The following is a 22,361-nucleotide window of genomic DNA, read 5'->3' on the forward strand; positions in this document are numbered from 1 at the left end:
TATGTTGCAATTACCGTGAGTGGCTTAAGTTTCATGTTGCTTTATGAGTGAAATGTTTAGTGGTTGTAATGTCTTCAGCCACTGTCTTTGTTTGTCAAATTAAAAATGTGTGTGTGCATGCAGCTTCGATCAGGGACAAACAGAGGACACCTGACATTTGCTGTTTGGCATGTTTATGTACTTTGGGTCAAGGATGAACAGTGCTAAAACAGAACACTGATAGGACTGATAGTTCTGGAGAAGCTACGATTATTAGCTAATGTTGCTAATGACACTTTGGCCTCACACGGCTTTCCAGCAGGGAGCAGTAAATCATCTTTATATTAAAAGCTTGATTGTAAGTGCATATAATTGTAAATATGTTAAAAATACATGAATGACACAAGAAAGTGAAAACAGTACTCAAACATGCCCCAGTCACTCTCATATTGGTGTACATTTTGCATTATAGCTCAATCAAAAGTGTCTCAATGACTCTTATTTTTCTGTTATGGATGTACCTACTCCATCAAAATTGGATGCCTGTGTTGTGTGAGCCGCTGAAGAGGAGGTACTGCTGGCCCACCACCACCAGAGGGCACCCTGTCTGGAGTGTGGGCTCCAGGCACAAGAGGGCGCTGCCGCCTCACAGGAGCAGCCGGGGTGACAGCTGTCACTTATCACCTATGACACCTGTCACCAATCATCTGATCTTCATTTGTATATCAGCAAGACTACATCTCCACCTCTTTGCCGAGATATCGCTCTTCTTAGGAGGTAACGTACTCAGCCGTTGTGTTGTCTTTCAGACAGTAAACATTGTTGCTTTGTGTTTTGACAGTAGTCAGTGAGTGCTTGCAGCTGGAGACTGAGTTGGACTTTTCACCAACCTTTTTGATAAGTACTCATACTCCTGCACATACCAGTTTTCTGATGAGAGGTGGAGGTGGATTTCCCACCATAAGTGTTGCTGGGTGTAAACGCACCCACATCTAACTGTTTTTGCTCCTCGCCAGCAGTACCAGATCCGACAAGCGGAGGCAGTGGCCACCTGGGAGTTCGGGACTTGGCGGCTCCAGTATTCCCGGGGTTCGGTGGCAGAGGAAATCGTGTGGTTCCGGTTCTGCTTTGGACAGACGTCTCTTATCTTCGAGCCTGCCCACATGACACATTCTGTGAATCGACTTCATTGCATTCTATTGTGACCTGCCGTGTTTGTTGTGCTCATTCACAACAGTAAAGTGTTATTATTTGACTTCCTCCATTGTCCGTTCATTTGCACCCCCTGTTGTGGGTCCGTGTTCCTACACTTTCACAACAGCCTGTTTGCCTATCTTCCAGTTATCAATCGGAATCCAAGAGAAGAGAAGAGTAGAGAAACATTTATGCTACTATGAAGGTCCCAATGAGCACAGTGGCCTCCATCATCCCTAAATGGAAGAAGTTTGGATTGACCCCAGGACTCTTCCTCAAGCTGGCCACCCTTCTAAACATAGTAATGGGGAGAAGGGCCTTAGCCAGGGAGGTGACCAAGAACCTGATCATTCTGTCAGCAAGGGTGCCAACAGTTTCTAGTTAAGCTCAGATGCATTCTGAGCATCCAGAACAGTAATTTTAATGGTAAATTAGCATATGGTCCATTGATACTTATGTGTAGACACTAGTCCCAAGAGGCAATTATTTTTGGTTTCAAATCTGGGCAAATGCAGTCCCAGAAAATTCTGAATGTGACAAACAAGAAACAGGTGTAAACAAGTCAATGCTACTAAAAATACAAACTTGCAGAAACAAAGATACTATTCTGACATGGTTTGCACATAAGACTGGCATAGCATGTTTCAAGTACACACATATATGTCAGAAGGTGGGTGAGCATACCATATTCTGTCCCCCCTGGTTGAAAAGGTGGGCATGCCCCACATCCCCACCAAATTGCGCCTATGTCTGTCAGATGTCCAGCATTCCTCTGTGGAGAGAGGAGAACCTTCCAGAAGACAACCATGTCTGCCACAATCCACCAATCAGGCCTGTATGGTAGAGTGACCAGACAGAAGCCACTCCTTAGTAAAAGGCACATGGCATCCCACCTGGAGTTTGTCAAAAGGCACGTGAGGGATTCTCAGACCATGATAAAAAAATAAAAATATCTGCTCTGATGAGGCAAAAATAGACATCTTTGGCATGAATGCAAGCATCATGCTTGGAGGAAACCAGGCACCATCCCTACAGTGAAGCATGGTGGTGGCAGCATCATGCTGTGGCGATGTTTTTCAGCAGCAGGAACTGGGAGACTAGTCAGGGTTGATGTAAATATGAATGCAACAATGTACAGAGGCATCCTGGATGAAAACCTGCTCCAGAGTGCTCTTAACCTCAGACTGGGGCAATGGTTCATCTTTCAGCAGGACAATGACCCAAAGCACACAGCCAAGATATCAAAGGAGTGGCTTCAGGACAACTCTGTGAATGTCCTTGAGTGGCCCAGTGCATCAACAAAGAATTGAGCAAAGGGTGTGAATACTTAGGTACATGTGATTTCTTAGGTTTTGTTTGTTTTTATAAATTTGCAAAAATTAAAACAAACAAAAAAAACCTTCATGTCATTATGGGGTGTTGTGAGTCGAATTTTGAGGGAAAAAAAAAAATGAATTTATTCTATTTTGGAATAAGGCTGTAACATAAGAAAATGTGGAAAACGTGAATACCTTCCGGATGCCCTAACATTTGTCCATTACAGTCTTCCTCCTCCTTTTTTACTCCCTGGTGTAAGGTTTCTGTGCCTCAGAGGTGGACTTGTCCCACTGTTTGAGAACTTTTTTTAACTTTGCATCACATGATATCATATTTTTGTGAGAAGATACATAAAGCCAGAGTATTTCATACCACATGCACCACATTCTCATTCAGAGCCGTTAAGCCCTCTGTTGATATTTTGTGTAAAACTGTGCTGTTTCCTCACTGAGCACTGACCTGCAGACTTCCTCTGCTTTCGTGGACACGTGAGTCCATTTCTGATTGAGGCACTGAAGACGATGCACTGCAGCGTCACAGAGATTCAGGCTGCAGCTCAGATCGTTGGCCACAGCGAGGTCAGCAGACAGGGTGCTGAGCTCCAGGACATCAGACTGCAAACAGATGGTGACACCACAGAGGGATCACAACAGTCTGCACGAGCAGACACAAAATCACGGCTAATTCAAACACCAAGCAGTCAGGTGAAGCTGTGTTTCAAACACCTTTACAATGACCTCAATTTGAGCTACACATCTCCATCTGCATCATTGCATTTTTGTGTGTTTTTCTTAAATAAAATAATGTTCTTATGATGTCTGAGAGTATTTCAGCATGTATCAGTGTGTCTGTAAGTATTTCTACAAAGACTGTCAGCATTTTGACAAAGAGAATATGACAGCATGCAAATAATTCTAAATACTGTCAGCAGCTTGGGTTGAAATGAACACAGGTTTAAGAAAACATGACTTTCAGAATTCAGTAACAACAAATACAGTATGTATTTCTATGAAAGTACCCATTTTCCTATATAATACCATATAATACCACATATTATTACCCTTATTGTCAAGAACAAGAAATTGGGGGTACAAAGTGCGAGGCCCACAGGGCCGAAGCCCATAGGCCGGGGGTCTGGGGGCTGCTTTAGGCCCCCAGAAGCCAACGGCTTCTAGATAAGCTGCTCAGATAAGCTTCTGAGCATCCAGAACAGTAATTTTAATGTTTTGAGAAGACCATAAAGTGGACACCATTTGACAATTTGAAACGGTGGATATAAGTACTTTATTCTGAGAATAGCCAGCATTGATTTTATTAACATCCTGGTGTAAATAAAGGGCCACCATATGTGTAGAACTCAAAAAGAATGATAGGTTGAGTTTTCATTAAAAAAAAAAAAACAACTGCAATGTGGTAAAATGTATTCATAAATATGAAAGAAGAGGCTCTTAATAATTATTAACTATCACATGCTGTATTTTTTTTTCTCAAGATTTGTTTTTGCATAAGTTTAAAAAAACAACAGATCATAAGTTTAGGATAAATTATCATGAATTTAATTTTCGAAGTGGCACTAATGACAACACTCATACTGAACATAATTTTGCTTGCATAGACTGATTTTGGAGATCAAGAAATAATTGCAGATGGGCTTTCTGAGGTCCCAGATAGCTTTTCTGATTTCCTTTTCTAACTTTCAGAATTTAGTAAATTAGCATATGGTCCATTGATACTTATGTGTAGACACTAGTCCCAAGAGCAACTATTTTTGGTTTCAAATCTGGGCAAATGCAGTCCCAGAAAATTCCGAATGTGACAAACAAGAAACAGGTGTTGTAAACAAGTCAATGTTCATAAAAATACAAACTTGCAGAAACAAAGATACTATTGTGACATGGTTTGCACATAAGACTGCCATAGCATGTTTCAAGTACACACATATATGTCAGAAGGTGGGGGGGGGGGGATACCATATTCTGTCCCCCCTGGTTGAAAAGGTGGGGAAGACATGTCCCCCCACATCCCCCACCAAATTGCGCCCATGCTTATTGTGTAAATATCACTTATTTACATGATGTCCATTTTCTTGAGCCGCTTTGGTGGGTAGGGAGAGTTCCCATGGGATGAAAAAGCTTTTCAACCTACCATTCCTGGTTCTCAAGACCAGGCACCTAAGTGGCTCTACACTACTCTATTCTACTCTTCTATTCTACTCTTTTTTTTTTTTTTTTTAGGTATTTAGATTTACCTTAGTACACACTAGTAGAGTTCTATTTTAGAATTGGAATGTATTATAGAAGACATACCTTACTGAATTTTCATGGAGCTGGAAAATGTGGCCTTTATTTTGAACTTGATCACTGACTAATCGGTATACTGAGAGACATCTGTATGTGTGTATATGTCCTTCTCCTGTCCAAACGGCACCTTGGGTCTGACCTGGGAAGTATGGCGCTCTGCTGCTGCATGCTCCAGATGTTCCTCCCAAAGCTCCAGATTCCGTTCCAGTGATTCCACGATGCTTTCATACTCCTGCAGCCGCTGCAGCTCCTCCTAAATGCAGACACAATGTCATGTGTTAATTTGTAAGTGTCACACCAAGTCCTTTCAAGCAGCATATGACACATAACATATTTACATAGTAGGTGCTGAAAAGTACATTAGATAGTGGGCCAGATATGTGTAGAATATCACTACAACTTTGCGCTTTATGGTAAAGGCACCAAATTTTGTAAAGACATTTTTCGAGCTATAATTTTTTTGGATTTTTAAAAAAATGATATATCAAACAACATCCATCCATCCATCCATTTTCTTCCGCTTTATCCGGAGCCGGGTCGCAGGGGCAGCAGCTCAAGCAAAGCCGCCCAGACCTCCCAATCCACACACACCTCAACCCAGCTCCTCTGGGGGAAACCCGAGGCATTCCCAAGCCAGCTGAGAGCGTGTCCTGGGTCTTCCCCGGGGCCTCCTCCCGATGGGATGTGCCCGGAACACCTCTCCAGCGAGGCATCCAGGGGGCATCTGGAAAAGATGCCCGAGCCACCTCAGCTGGCTAATTTCGACGTGGAGGAGCAGCGACTCGACTCGGAGCTCCTTCCGAGTGACCGAGCTCCTCACCCTATCTCTAAGGGAGCGCTCAGCCACCCTGCGGAGGAAACTCATCTCGGCCGCTTGTACTTGTGATCTCGTTCTTTCGGTCATGAGCCAAATCTCATGACCATAGGTGAGGGTCGGAACGTAGATCGATTGGTAAATCGAGAGCAGTATCTCAGGGTCTTGTTCACGAGCGAGGGACAGATGGAGCACGAGATATAACAAACAACATCTATGCAAAATTTGATGTCTTTACCATAAAGTTACACAATCATATCCAGACAGAAAACCTGGCAAATTAAATATATATATATATATATATATATATATATATATATATAAACAGTACATGTATGTTTTATGAATTTTAAATTATTAGACCATAATATCACCAGCAGCAAATTGAAAAAAAGACATAGTATCAGTCACTTACTGGATTGTTTGCTTAACCTCATGTACCTGAGCACATGTAGAAAATTTCTAAGAGCAGCATGCAGAGGTTTAAGGGCAGCCATTAAAAAAACCCAACCGAGCTCTTCATTCATGAGGTCGTACCTGCAGATGAACCAACGTTCTCGACAGCTTCTGGCTGATCTGAAGGACATCACATGATAACAACTGGGTCTCAGATTGGATCAGACTAGCAGCTGAAGGTTCCAGGTGACCAGTCAGCTCCTTGAAGGCTTCCAGCACCTCTTGCAGGTCATTCTGCAAACTATTTGATCTCTCCTGGAGAGTCTGGAGGAGTGTTGGAAATGGCCAGGTTTATTAGTCTCGTAAAAGTCATTCAACAAGGCTCTGTTGCTCTGTCTGTTGGTTTGTTTGTTTATATGTTTGTTTGTTAGCCTTGGTGGAGGCAAAATTTCAAACTTTGGACCAAGTGGTCTCTGGCTGTCGTGGAAGGATGAATCAGGAGGTTGACTGTTTGTCAAGATTAACAGGTTTATTATACAAAGCACTTTGGACACACCAACGGACAGCAAGTGTCTGAGCGTGTGTGTACACATGTCAGGATGGTGTTCGTGCAGAAGTTCTCATGAGCTCATCTCCCCAAACTGATACTGGTAGCTATCTGAAAATGACTTCATCTGGAAACAGGCTATGGAGAAACGAATTCCCACAATAGTGTTTTTGTCTCAAGGCTGCAGCTAGGCGCGATCAGAATAGGGATTCAGAACAGACTCTGTGTCACTTTGGGTCAGACAGAAACATGTGGCTATCAGTCTTTTTGCGCAAACTGCATGAACAGTCTCTGGACTAAGCAAAGACATTTCACATTGCATTCACACAGTGATGAACACAATATGAAATAAACATGGCGTCACATAAAGAAAATTATTTTGCTTTCACAACTTGTCATTCGACAAGGCTCTGTTGGTCTGTCTGTTGGTTTGTTTGTTTACTGTATATGTTTGTCTGTGTTCATTAGTCTCATAAAAGTCATTCAACAAGACTCTGTTGCTCTGGGGCCTGTACTACGAAGCAGGGTTAACTTACTCAGATGTAACCCAGGGTGAACTTCTTAAACCGGGGTTGAAAAAACCTGTTCTCAAGTGGTGTTAATCGGTACTACGACGCTGATTAAGATGTTGATTTGTTGAACCTGTGTTAACCTAATTGTAGTTTGTGCGTGTTCACATAAAAGGGGCAGGTTGCAGCACACGTCACCATTTTTCCATGATGGTGCGGTCACCTTACTTTACCGAAGAAGAATTCACGATTATTATGCGGAGCTACGAGGAATTGAAATTAACGTTAAGGGGGAAATCGAACACATCGTCTGCCAATAAAGCAAGACAGGCTTGTTGGCAACGTATTGCTGATCGGGTAAATGCGTAAGTACAATTCAATTGTTCTCCAAATCTGTTACAGATGATTAACCTGTGGAATGTCTAATATGTGTAAAATAATGACCTTCTTACATTAATTACGCCCAGATGCAACATGATTCAGAAGTGGGCATAGGCCTACTAATAAATTAGGTTAATTTAATGTTTCCTAAATAGGCTACCTATCTAAGGATTTAAAGCCATTAATGGTCATTCTGTTAACATAGTTACATATATATCACTTTGGCATGAAGGTTATCCAACAGGACAGCCCCATGTGGGGAGAAAAAGAATGTGAAATATATAATTATAGTAATTGTATATTAGAATATTTAGAAAAATCGGCAGAGCAAGTACTACCGATACTGCGAATCATACGACATACAGTATTCTTGCTCAGATGTTCAGCATCACCGATGGAATACATAAATTGTCCACTGCCAAAATATCTAAGCGCAAGGCACATTATCTGCTCGATCGTCAGGGCATTGCTACGATGGGTGATGTTACAGACATCTGGCCCGATCAGCTGACAAAGATAACGAATTCCCTCGGCTGAGGATCTATATCTTTCATGGAGAATATCGTCCGGGTATGTCAGCGGATTCTGGTGGTCTTTAAAATACCTCACCCTGCGACGAGAGCCCCTCACAATTTGTGCCCCAATATCAAACGGATCATCCAGGTAGGCTGGCACTGTCTTCAGAGTGATTGACGGTGGATGGGCGGTACTTACAAAAGGGAGTGGTTAAGCAAAAACCTCAAGCTAACCTAGAACATAACCTGCTCGGAGCAGGTTTGGCAATTTTATTACAGAGATTAGAGCATGCCATAGGTATTAAAGGCACTGCGCTGCGGCGGTTTGAATCATATTTATCTAATAGATTACAATTTGTTCATGTAAATGGGGAATCTTCTTCACAGACTAAGGTTAATTATGGAGTTTCACAAGGTTCTGTGCTAGGACCAGTTTTATTCACTTTATACATGCTACCCTTAGGCAGTATTATTAGACAGCATTTGCTTAAATTTTCATTGTTATGCAGATGATATCCAGCTTTAGCTATCCATGAAGCCAGAGGACACACACCAATTAGCTAAACTGCAGGATTGTCTTACAGACATAAAGACATGGATGACCTCTAATTTCCTGCTTTTAAACTCAGATAAAACTGAAGTTATTGTACTTGGCCCCACAAATCTTAGAAACATGGTGTCTAACCAGATCCTTACTCTGGATGGCATTACCCTGACCTCCAGTAATACTGTGAGAAATCATGGAGTCATTTTTGATCAGGATATGTCATTCAATGCGCATATTAAACAAATATGTAGGACTGCTTTTTTGCATTTGCGCAATATCTCTAAAATTAGAAAGGTCTTGCCTCAGAGTGATGCTGAAAAACTAATTCATGCATTTATTTCCTCTAGGCTGGACTATTGTAATTCATTATTATCAGGTTGTCCTAAAAGTTCCCTGAAAAGCCTTCAGTTAATTCAAAATGCTGCAGCTAGAGAACTGACGGGGACTAGAGGGAGAGAGCATATTTCACCCATATTGGCCTCTCTTCATTGGCTTCCTGTTAATTCTAGAATAGAATTTAAAATTCTTCTTCTTACTTATAAGGTTTTGAATAATCAGGTCCCATCTTATCTTAGGGACCTCATACCATATCACCCCAATAGAGCGCTTCACTCTCTGACTGCAGGCTTACTTGTAGTTCCTAGGGTTTGTAAGAGTAGAATGGGAGGCAGAGCCTTCAGCTTTCAGGCTCCACTCCTGTGGAACCAGCTCCCAGTTCGGATCAGGGAGACAGACCCCCTCTCTACTTTTAAGATTAGGCTTAAAACTTTCCTTTTTGCTAAAGCTTATAGTTAGGGCTGGATCAGGTGACCCTGAACCATCCCTTAGTTATGCTGCTATAGACTTAGACTGCTGGGGGATTCCCATGATGCACTGAGTGTTTCTTTCTCTTTTTGCTCTGTAGGCACCACTCTGCATTTAATCATTAGTGATCGATCTCTGCTCCCCTCCACAGCATGTCGTTTTCCTGCTTCTCACCCTCAGCCCCAACCAGTCCCAGCAGAAGACTGCCCCTCCCTGAGCCTGGTTCTGCTGGAGGTTTCTTCCTGTTAAAAGGGAGTTTTTCCTTCCCACTGTCGCCAAGTGCTTGCTCACAGGGGGTCGTTTTGACCGTTGGGGCTTTTCCGTAATTATTGTATGGCTTTGCCTTACAATATAAAGCGCCTTGGGGCAACTGTTTGTTGTGATTTGGCGCTATATAAATAAAATTGATTTGATTTGATTTGATTTAAATTTGGGGTATTTTTCATCTGACTGACTTGAAATTTGGTGAAAGCATGCAGACTGGCATTTAGGGATGATGGAGGAGCTCTGATCCTCTCTCATGTCTTTCTGCAATCTCCCACAGGAACTGTGTTTTTTCCTGGATTAATTTGTACCTCAACCAGCTCCACTTGTTTATACAATTATCAACTTCCAAACTGACACAGTATGTGTAATTTCCTCCATGAATTGAGACTCATTTGTGCATCTTTGTCTGACTGTGTGTTGTTCAGATTTGCAGACTTTTCTGCCACACGTATTTGATCCATGATCGAAATCTAATCAGTCTGCACCATGCAATACCTTTTAAAATATGACAGGACAGAAAGGAATGAAAAAGGAAATGTGACAATCACAGCCTTTGCTGTGTCAGTTGAGCAGGTGTCAGGATGCAGGAGGGTTCGCAGCCCACAGAGAGCTCTGATCTAAGTTGTTGCCTTTGCTTCCTCACATCCAGGGATCTGTGTGAAACTTAACACCATTTTCCAGAGGAAGCAACAAGCAGCATTTTGTTAATAACCACCACTTCATTGTCATTGCAACAGGCTTCCTTCCGTTAAGGAAAAATACTTGTGAAATTTGCCTGGTTTTGTCCATGCTGCTTTTTTTTTGCCATAATTAAAGATGGCGCCATTAAATGCACCGTAAATGTGTCAAAAACACAGTCTGTCAGGCCGCAATGTGGAGCCCTTAAAACACAGCGCAAAAAAAATGCTGTTTAGGGCCCCTTCACACATAGTGCGCATTTGGTCGAATTGCACAAAAAGTGCGCATGAAGCGGGAATCATATGCAAAACGTCCAAATTGGTAGCTGCTTCCAATGCCTCATACACCTCTTGATACAAATATTTGTGCACACCAGTGACTGAAAGATAGAGTGTGCGCTGTGCGAGCCCATCGAACCCTCTTGTGGAAGGTGACAAATTCCAGCTGACATACGTACACGAACATCTAACACCGCCATTTGGCACTTAGAAAATGTGTGGCCATTCACGCTGAAAACAGTCAGCAAATGATCACTGTTGAGCTGGATGTGAAATTTGTTGAAACTTGTTTATGCACCAATAACACCAGATCAAATTCCTTGTATGTGCAAAGTTATATGCGAAGGGTTTTTAATGAAAATTGAGATCGGATGGGACGTTTTATCCAATGTCAGTGAAAATCTGTTTTACAAAATCTGGTATATACAGTGTTTATTACATGGACAAACACAGAAAACCATTGGGACTTATTGGACAAATAATGAACATACAAACACATATCATGTAAATATGAAAAACCAGGATAACACATGAAAGCAAAAATGCTTATTTACAATGTGGTCCTTATAGTCACAAGACAATCATGATTACAGGTATAAGTGTTTGTATAATAATAATAATAATTGTTATTATTATTAATTCATCAAGAGACTAGAAATTAGATAATAACAACAGTAAAAATCTAATATATAAAGTTGACTGTGTGAGTTTGTGTGTGTGCATTTGTGTTCGCTATGCACAGGCACAGTAACTACTAAGCAATCAACACCAAACTTGCTATGGTGACTGGGGGCACCAAGGGGGAGCTCACTGGGGCCCATAGGTTTAAAGTGTACATGCACACATATACACACACACACGGTTGACCTATATATTAAATCACGACCCACTCACTGGTGCCCTTATTTTCACAGTTCATGTGGTACTCAGGTCAGGTAGCAACACTTTACATACTACGTAGTAGCGGCTGGCTAGGGTGCACATTAATTACAATACAAATGGGCCACCATGCACTGTGTAGCAGGAAAAGCATGTATTTTTTTTTTCCAATTAAAATGTTCCTGCTGTGTAAGGCACACCAGAGCATTGCAGTGACATGACACGCTATCACCTTTTATCATCATTCACTTGAGTCTCATGAATGTCACAAATTGCTCTGTGAAACTTAATGCAATGCAATGCGACTTACTACACCTTAACTACAGTGACATGAAATGTACAATGACATGGCTATAATTCATCTGTATTTCCCATGTGTAGAACGGGTAACTCAGCTAGTAACAATAATAGATAGTAATATGGTTAATGCGATCAGGACAAGACCTTCTAAAATTGAAAATACATAAAAGTGTTTGATTCCTGACAAACAATTCACTAAAAAGATGATGCTTAACAGCAGATTTAAAATTGTTCAGTGTGTTAACAGAATTTATTTCTGCAGGTAAAATATGATATTTTTCTTGTATATAAAACTAGACTGAACATGAATCAGTCATGAAAATTGAAATTAAAAGAGCAAAACGAGCAATAAAGACAAAACAGAGCTTTCAACAAGACTCGTCAGTGTACCACTGACTTTTCATTTTATATATCTGACTGTTGGGCCAAATTGTTCTACAGACTTAAGGTCTGGATTTAGTCCCAATTCTAAAAAAAAAAAAAATCAAGAGTTGAACAACCGCGGAAGACAAGCACAAAGTACGGTGGAGAAACCAGAAACTTTTCTTTTTTTTTTTTTCCGGTAGAAAACAAGTATAGCCTGAAACAAGGCCGACCCAGAATACCACATAATTCTGAATAATAATTCTTGTGACCTCAGGCTTACTGACATAATAAACCAAAACAGCACTGTGAAAAAGGTTTGTCCTCCACTTGAGCTTTTACGCATTTTTCTGATATAAAATTACATAATAATAATAATAATAATAATAATGATAATATAATAATAATGACACCCATTTTCTATATCTGCTTACTCCAGTTAAGGGTCACTGGGGATGGGGGGGTGGGGGTGGAGCCTATCCAAGCAATCATAGGTCATGAAGCGGGTACACCCTGAATAGAATGCCAGTCTGTCACAGGGCCACATATAGTCAGACACCTTCCTGAGTGACCTGAGGTAAAATTCCAGATGGTTGTGCCAAATTTCATGCAGTCATTTTTTTTGACCTCCTATATGGAGTTCATGACCCCACCCTCCATGACCCTCAATGTGGCCTAATAAAATTGCACAAATCTGAAAACCCTTTTGTCACATAGTCATTATGGGGTATTGTGCGTAGATTTTTGAGGGAAAAAAATGAATTTAATCAATTTTGTAATAACGCTGTAACATAAAAGGTTGAAAAGGTGCAGTGCTGTGAATAATTTCTGGATTTTGCAGGACTGATATTTAATGACAGTAAGTTTCAAACAGATTAACATTTTAACGGTAAGATATCAGGTCTCAGGAAAAATATGAAACAAATGTTCAAAAGGAGGGAATAAATCACCTGGTGGATTCATTTGAATTGATCATTGATGTTACATACTTAAATTTTATTTTGCTTTAATTCCTGTGTGCAGACAATATTTTTCCATTGTCAGTTTATTTTCTCACCTGAATGTTGCATATCACCTCTGGTAGAATGCTACCATGTGAGGATGCTGTTCTCAACTCCGATGTGATTGCCTCCTGCATGCTCTGGAGACGCTCAGACAGAGACGCAGCCAGGCAGCAGTACACCTCCCACACCTGCAGGAGGCTCTGACTCCTCTGGAGCTGCTGATTCAATGCTGCAACCTCCCCAATCCACCTGGAAGAGGGATGTAGCAGTGAGCGTGTGTGTGTGTGTGTGTGTGTGTGTGTGTGTGTGTGTGTGTGTGTGTGTGTGTGTGTGTGTGTGTGTGTGTGTGTGTGTGTGTGTGTGTGTGTGTGTGTGTGTGTGCGCGCGCGCGCATGCGCAAGTGTGTGTATATACCTGGCTTTCTGTCTGTCCAGCTGATGGCTGAGGAAGGCAGCCACACATGGACTGATGATGACTTGGAGGGCTGCAATAGTTTGATTCAGTTCATCCCAGTGTGCCTCCAAATTTCCCGCCTCCTCGTGGAGAAACTGCTCCCAATAACAATCATAACAAATCATAATCATTGCAAACTTTTTAAAAAAAATCCTTGGCATTTTAACCTGTGAAATGCAGTGAGTGAATACTTGAGTCCATCCACTCCAATTTGTTAACTAGATAACTCAAAAATTCACAGCAGTAAACATTTTAAAAATTAACCATGTAACAATAGCAAATATAAATTTATGAAACCACTCGGTCGATTGAAGGTTAATCAAACCGGATCCCCTGAACTAAAGTTCGCCTATTGCTGTAGGTTTGTTAGCTAACTATGAGATGGGGTGTTTTCATCTCACTGAGGTCATGCGGGGTCTTGCCCACAATCCATCTTGTCGCCAGTTTATAGTTTGCCCATTAAGCTATTTATACCCACAGCATGGCTGCTCATTAATTGAACAGTATAGAAGAAAAAATGGGAATATTCAGTTGAATGTAGAATAAACCATAATTATAAGGAGCCCATAAGGAGCCCAGTCGTTCAAGCTGTTGTATAAGCACACCAAATTTAGTCTAGATGGGATTGAAACTATAGATTTCTGTGAACATCTCAAACACACACGTTGCATACCCATTTACTCCAGTCAAGGGTCACAGGGGCTGCAGCTAATACTAGCAGTCATAGGGCAGGAGGTGAGGTCCACCCTGGACAACACACCGGTCTCATGCAAACATGGGGAGAACATGCAAACTCCACAAGAAAGGCCCCAGGTGCGAAGCAATCCTACAACCTTCTTGCTGTGAGGCAACAGTGCTAACCACTAAACCACCCACATTTACATAGTTTTTATCTTTATATGTATAAGATTTGAAAATTGATACTGTTATTAAGAATGGTTCTCAGAACTGAACAATACACAGCATTTTAAGATCTGAAATTTTTCCTTGAAATGGGAATATTGGTAGAGGTGGGCGGATCGATCCTAATATCGATAATATCAATACCAATGCTGGTATTGATATTGAACAATCTTCATAAAAAAGATCGATAAGTCTACTCTCTGTCTGTAAGAGCAGCGCTGTGCTGCGTAACACAACACGGAGCAGCGCACCCTTGTATTGTGGTTTGTCAGCCCTCTACCTCAGGAGATTTTGTTTTAAGTTGTGTTGAGTGATATTTTTTTAAACAAAAATGTTGATTGTGATAAAGTATTTTGTTGTCACGTACAATGTTTGGTGAAATTCTATCCTAGGTCTTTTGGATCCTTTGGAACTGTGAAGCTTAAATATGAAAAAGCATCGGTATCAATATCGGCAATACTGGGCCTGTATTTACTTGGTATCGGATCAATACCAAAATTCCTGGTATCGCCCACCTCTAAATATTGGCACAGTGGAACATGTCTGGGCATGTTCAGGCAGGCACATTTAAAGATGAATGCATATTTTTTGCATGTGATTTAGGAAACCTTGTCAATAATCACAGGTTCCTGATCGACACCATTACTTAGTATCACATAAAGTGCATCCAGTAAGTATTCACAGCACTTCACTTTCTGCACATAATTGTTATGTTACAGCCATATTCCAAAATGGACTAAATTCATTTTTCCCTCAAAATTCTACATACAAGACCCCCATAATGATGACATGAAAACAGTTTTTTTAATTGTTGCAAATTCATTCAGTATAAGAAACAAAGAAATCATGTGCATAGTTATTCATTCTTTCTTCTTTCTTCTTTATTGTTTATTTGATGAGGACAATGCACATTAATGAACACTTGAAACACTTTTCATGCCATAGTGTAAATATGCCAGATTTAGCTAAAAGCTACTTTCCATCTGTAGTCCTCAGACACACAACAACAACCAATAATTACAATAAATACAAAACATTAAATTATATAAAATGCATCTCACCTGTGTTGACAGGTTTGATTGTTTTTGAGCCATTTTTAAGCTCATTTTTAAAGGCACTCAGGGTGGAACTGTCTCGTATAGTTATTGGAAGGCTGTTCCAGTTTGTACAACCCTTCACAGAAATGGTGTTTTGTCCTGTGGCAGTTCGTCTGAAGGGCACCTCACAGTCCCCTTTACAAAGAGACCTAGTCCTGAGGTTATTCATACCCTTTGCTCAATACTTGCACCTTTGACAGCAATTACAGCCTCAAGTCTTCTTGAATATGATGCCACAAGCTTGGTGCACCTATCTTTGACCAGTTTTGTCCATTCCTCTTTGCAGCGCCTCTCAAGCTCCATCAGGTTGGATGGGGAGCGTCAGTGCACAGCCATTTTCAGATCTCTGCAGAGATCTCTGCAGATTCAGGTCTGGGCTCTGGCTGGGCCACTCAAGGACATTCACAGAGTTGTCCTGAAGACACTCCTTTGATATCTTGGTTGTGTGCTTAGGGTCATTGTCGTACCAAAAGATGAACCGTTGCCCCAGTCTGACGTCAAGAGCACTCTGGAGCAGGTTTTCATCCAGGATGTCTCTGTACAATGCTGTGTTCAACTTTCCCTTAATCCTGACTAGTCTCTCAGTTCCTGCTGTTGAAAAACATCTCCACATCATTATGCTCCCACCGTCATGCTTCACTGTAGGGATGGTGCCTGGTTTCCTCCAAACATCATGCCTGACATTCACACCAAATATTTAAATCTTTGCCTCATCAAATTGTGTACTGTGCACATTTTCTCCAGTCACAGCCACATAAGCCCATAACTTCTTTTGGGTTGTCTGGGTGTCTTGGTGGCTTTCTTCACTCTTCTCCTTCTTGGACAGTCACTTTTTGAGAACTGTCTACTCCATGCAGAGTGTCATACTGTTTGTATTTCTTCGTAGTTGAGGTAAATAAAGTTCAAGACATATTCAGTGGCAGCTTTACCATCAGAGAGCCTCATCCACAACTACCACAAAAGACTCCAAGCTGTCATTGACGTTAAAGGGGCAATACACGGAATTAAGAACAGGGGTATGTCATTTTTTTGATCAGGGTCATTTGAGTAGTTTATGTTGTCATAATGATTTAAAAAGAGTAACCACAGTTGTTTGACAATAAATGGCTTCACCCAACCACTAGCCATGAGTGAAAAAAGTTTTTGTTTTATCATTCATATTCTTTGAAAAATTGCCAAAAAAATCTAAATTTCTGCACGGTATGTAAACTTTTGAGCACAGCTGTATGTACATGTGATGTCTTTGTTTTGTTTTGTTTTTGTTTTTTTATGAATTTGCAACAATTAAAAAAAAACAACTTTTTTCCCCACATTGTCTTTATGAGGTATCGTAACATGAAAAAATGTGGAAAAAGTGCAGCGCTGTGAATACTTTCTGAACGTACCGTCATACCTAAACTTGTTTGAGAATGGTAAACCATTGCAATACAGTTTTACCAAATTACATCTTTGCTCTATTTTTGTAAAATGATTTGGGGACATTCCTTGATAGATAAATTCAAGGGCACTCTGACATCCAAATCAGACAAGCAAATGTGGATACAGTGAAAAGCAACAGAAGAACAAGGAAGTTTATTTATTAAAAAGGATGCTGATGCCTCAGATGTCAAAATGCCCTGAAACACACCAACAAACAAAGTCATTACTTTTCTAAAGCAGTAGGTGCATGCAAAAGTTGGTGATATTGTGATGAAAAGCACCTCATTTTTGTCACGGCGGCACTAATTCATTCTAATTCATTCCGTGATGGCTGTATGAAATTAAAAGTGATGCTTTGGATGCCATTGTGCAGGTGTGGACCAGGTAATCAATCCTCTTTTCCTCTTGACTGCATTGGATTATGGCAATATTTTCCGTATCGGGCTGGTTCCTGCACATTCTTGCTATGTGTGACGGGGGCTTTACTTTGCCTTTGACCCTGATCAGTTGTACCTGCAGTCGTTGGTGCAGGTCTCTCTGAGCTTGCAGGGAGAGCTGAGGTATACTGTAGTACTGCAAAGTTTGAGACATGAGCTCAGTTTTCAGCCTCGCCTCATTCAGTCTCTTCAGCACACAAACCCACAGTTCCTGGATCTGAGTTAACCGCCGTTTGACAGCCTCAGTCTGCAAAACACCACAAAGGTAGGATGCTCCAATTAGAAGAAAAAAATAATGGCAAGCAAGAACTAAAAGGATACTTTTTTTTTCAGAAAATGGGATGGAAAACGTAAGTCAGAAAATAACCCAATTTAGTATTATTTAAAATAATGTGAAAATCTTAAAGGTTGTAGACAGTGTAAAGTATAAAGAGCAAATAGAGCTCAAGTCTTTTGAGCTGTTCAGATGATGGGCAGAAGAATGCTTGGAGGGATACAAGACTGAACTTAAAACGTTATACCAAAACTCAGTCATTTGTTTCACATGTGCAGTGATTTCTCATAGGTGTCAACCCGACTCCAGAAAGGGCAACGTGGGTGCAGGTTTCGTTGCAACCACCAACTCCATCAGGTGATTTCATTGATGAACTCATCCGATCTGCTGTTAATTAGTGAAATCACCTGGCAAAAGAAACCTGCACCCTCTTTGCCCTTTCTGGAGTCAGGTTGACACCTATGATTTCTTGATTTTTCTTCACCTGGTATTTGAGAGCAGCACAGGCACGGATGGAACAATCAGCTTGAGCGATCAACTCGCAGCTTCTGTTTGTTTCTCTGCTGCTGTGTATATCCCTGAAATCTTGAAGAACTGCTGACTTCAGTCTAATCTTCTCCTCGAGGTCCTAAAATACAAGACATCCAAAGAAAAAAAACAGAAAGGATATACTGCTACCATGTGTGGAATAGTGACAAACACCATTATTATGGCTCCCCCCTGAAGAGATTCCCTTTTTTTTGTGGGCTTTAAACTGCAATCACCAAATCAACACATACTGGAAATTTTTGGACAGTTTGTATTCAGACACCATGTTGCACATCATACTGTTCACTGTGGATTTCTCCTAGCTCATATCTGCACAAACATCAATGAAGAAGTTTGATTTTAGCTCTTTATGACATCATAAGGTAAGACTGTGAAAGAAACAGAAGTAAAATGCAGAGTATATATTTGGACAGGGACACTCTTTCTAAAGTTGTCTGTGCACTACCACAATGAGGATGTAATCAAGATGTGCTTGTAATGCACACTGAAATAATAAGTCCTATATAGGACATGATATGGAAGCCCATTTCTGCCACCAAAAAAAATCCAGATTACTAAATCCTAATTACGAGATTAAAAAAAGTCATAATTACGAGATAAAAAGTCATAATTATGAGATAAAAATGACTTTTTATCTCGTAATTATGTCTTTTTATCTCATAATTATGACTTTTTTTTATCTCAGAATGATAACTTTTTATCTCATAATTATGACTTTTTATCTCATAATTATGACATTTTTACCTCGTAATTCTGATTTAGTAGTCTGGATTTTTTTTTTTTTTTCTGGTGGCAGAAATGGGCTTCCATACCATGAGGACTGTAAATGTTGGAGATTATCTCCGGATTCCACAGCATCAAGTAGATGAGAGTCTACGACTTCTCCTGAACAGGATGTCAGTCTGAAGCAGGTTCCTTCCCCAACCAAGGCTCATTTACAGCTGGGTTGACTGAGACAACGTAGATTAAGAGTCTTCTCCAAGGACACAGACAGGTAGCACGAGTGGGATTTAAATCCACGTTCACATACTGGCAACTCCTTATCCACTCAGTTGAGTGGATGATTAAGGTGGGGAAATTCAAGGGGTTTTACGAAAATATTAAATTACCCATTCAAGAATTATAGCCATGTGTCTACATTGTCCCTCCATTTTTAGAGCCTATAAATCACACGGGTCAACTTGCATGGAGTTTTTTAATGGATTTTTGGGTAATTTTGGGGTGCTGAATCAGAATCTGGTGTTAGTTTTTGCCAGTCACATCACGTTTTTGAAATATAAAAACATATTTCTCGCATCAAGCATTGAAGTAAAAGCTGCAGTCTGGCACACCTCTTGGGCGCCATTGAACAGTATTACGGCTCTTTGAACACATTTCACAAACCTGGTTTGAAAACTATGCTTTTGAAAGTGCTTTTGTGCATGATTAGTGGCATCAAACTCGTGAGTGAATGATATAATAATCCATCAATATGATACATGTAGATTGCAAAAAAACGTGATGTGATAGAGGAAATGTGAGCTCAGATTCAGATTCAGCACCCCAAAATGACCATAAATCAGTTTTCAAAGTCCATGCAATAAGCTTTTTTATTTATTCTTTTTTTTTTTGTCGACCAGTGTTATTGTAAAAAAGGATGGGCTCCAGCCTCCCCCCATGACCCTTAATATGACTAAAGACATTCAAAAAATGAATGAATGAAAGCATGAATGATCTATAAGGGTTATTGTTAATACAGATCATCACTTTTACAGACAGTTTTCTTCGTACAAGTCAGGGGATGGACACATGAAGATTTACAACTCACTGTCCATCAATGACTAAGAAACTAACTTATGGCACTGTGTTGTAAATCTTTGAAGCCACAGACACCCATGACAACTCTATAGGAGTTAACAGGCTTCTGTGGCTGTGACTGTGATTTTCTTAAAATGAAGATATGACATTTGTATTATAGTTTGCCACAAGATACATGGAAGGAGCTCATGTGTTCTGTTTTCTTGGAAAAAATACTTCTGTAAACGAAGTAGTGATTGGTGCTGAAAAGTCACACTGCACACAGTCTCTCCAACTGCATGTTATTTTAAGTGGTTTCATTTGAATAGACAATTATATATATATATATATATATATATATATATATATATATATATATATATATATATATATATATATATATAATTTTTTTGCAGGGGGGGGTCTAAAGTAAGTGCAAACAATAAACAAACATGTTTATTGTTTGTGAAATTTATGAAAACACAGGTGAAGTCACATCCAGCTGCAGCTTCTTACCTGACAGGTGCTGATGCTCCTCTGCAGCTCCATCAGGCTGCTGGGCATCTGTGCACAATGAATCCAGCGCTTCTGATCTGTGATCCAGCTTTTGAGCTGCTGCACTTGAGCCTCCTGTTCTGCCCTGCTTCTCACCTCCTGCTCCAACTCCTCCAGCTGAAGAAGAAAAAAACATCAGCAGGTTGACAACTTTTGCACACTTATAATAGGTGGCCCCATGGTGTCGTGGATGTGATGTGTGACATCAGGACATGCTCCAATACTTGACTTGTCAGTTTCATATTATTATACCTGCATTTTATGTATTATTTGACCTTATCTGTCCGGGAACCATCACCTTATCGTGGTGGAGAGGTTTGCATGCCGCTATGAACCTGAGAGCTGTGTTGTCTGGAGCCTTTGTACTCCAGGTAGGGTCCCCCATGGCAATTTGGTCTCAGGCGAGGGGCCAGACGAAGAATGGTTCGGAAAACACCATGGAAAAAATGAGGCAGAGGAAATGTGACCGGGACCGAAGGAAGCCCGAGGCCACAGTCTGGAGCCAGACCTGGATGGAGGACTTGTCAGCGAGCGCCTGGTGCCTGAGCTTGCCTCAGAGCGCCATCAGGCATAGCCGGAAAAGGCAATGTGGACCTTGTGGGCTCACTACCTGCAGGGGGAACCGCTGGTGTTGGGTGCGCTGTCCCATGGGTGACAGTGAACATTGAGGGACTCGGCAGATCAGACTCAGTGTGTGGAATGTCACCTTGCCGTGGAGGAAGGAGCCGCAGCTTGTGGGGGAAGTGGAGTGTTATCAATTAGATCTGGTGAGCCTTGCCTCCACGCACAGTCTCGGCTCTGGAACCACTTTCCTTGGTCCGGGTTGGAGATTATTCTTCTCTGGAGATGTCCAGAATGTGAGGCGCCAGATGGGTGTGGGGATACTCACAAGTCCACAGCTGAGCTACGTTGGAGTTTACCCCGGCAGATGAGAGGATCACTTTTGAGTAGTGCGGGGTATAATCTGGCTGTTGTTTTTGTGTATGGACCAAACAACAGTTTGGAGTATTCCACCTTCTTGGAGTCCCTGAATGGAGCCCTGTATGGGGCTCCGGTGGGGGACTCCATTGTTCTGCTGGGGGACTTCAATGCACACATGGGCAATGACAGAGACACCTGGAGAGGTGAGATTGGGAGGAACGGCCTCCCTGATCTAAACCTGAACGGTCGTTTATAATTGGACTTCTGTGCTAGCCATGGACTGTCCATAATAAACGCCATGCTCGAACATAAGGATGCTCATAATGTACATGGTACAAGAGCACCCTAGGCCGAAGGTCAATGATTGAATTTGTGATCGTATCATCTGATCTGAGACCACATGTTCTGGACACTTGGGTAAAGAGAGGGGCAGAGCTGTCAACTGATCACCATCTGGTGATGAGTTGGATCAGAGGGTGGGGGAGAACTGTGGGCAGACCTGGTAAGCCCAAATGCATAATGGAGGTAAACTGGGAACGTCTGGATGAGCCAACTGTCAGATTGGATGGCGGAGCTTTTCTGGTATCTCTGTGGACATTGGGGGCATTGAACCAGAATGGGCAATGTTCAAAGCTTCCATTGCTGAAGCTGCAGCAGGTAGCTGTGGCCTGAAGGTCTTAGGTGCCTCAAGGGGTGGCAACCCTCGAACACCAGTGGTCATGGAAGCCGTCCAACTGAAGAAGGAGTACTTCCAGGATATGTTATCTTGGAGGACTCCAGAGGCAATTGCAAGGTACCAACAGTCCTGAAGGATGGCAACCTCTGTTGTGGGGGAGGCAGGTTATTGGAAGTAGGAGGAGGTTGGAGTAACCATGGAGAAGGACTTTCGGCTGGCACCAAGGTGC

At 41.3% G+C, this 22,361-nt stretch overlaps 1 protein-coding gene across 1 annotated transcript in view; it reads right to left on the reverse strand.

Annotated features, from left to right (window-relative positions):
* The window catches only part of syne2b (spectrin repeat containing, nuclear envelope 2b), a 498,820-nt gene that overhangs the window by 127,133 nt on the left and 349,326 nt on the right, over nucleotides 1–22,361 (reverse strand). Inside the window, 8 exon segments of the mRNA XM_034159894.1 lie at nucleotides 2,950–3,104; nucleotides 4,930–5,043; nucleotides 6,142–6,324; nucleotides 13,126–13,321; nucleotides 13,487–13,620; nucleotides 17,458–17,628; nucleotides 18,140–18,283; nucleotides 20,497–20,652. Of these exon segments, the coding sequence (XP_034015785.1) occupies nucleotides 2,950–3,104; nucleotides 4,930–5,043; nucleotides 6,142–6,324; nucleotides 13,126–13,321; nucleotides 13,487–13,620; nucleotides 17,458–17,628; nucleotides 18,140–18,283; nucleotides 20,497–20,652 (1,253 nt within the window).

Source organism: Thalassophryne amazonica, chromosome 19 (genome assembly GCF_902500255.1).
Source record: "Thalassophryne amazonica chromosome 19, fThaAma1.1, whole genome shotgun sequence".
Classification (NCBI taxonomy): domain Eukaryota; kingdom Metazoa; phylum Chordata; class Actinopteri; order Batrachoidiformes; family Batrachoididae; genus Thalassophryne; species Thalassophryne amazonica.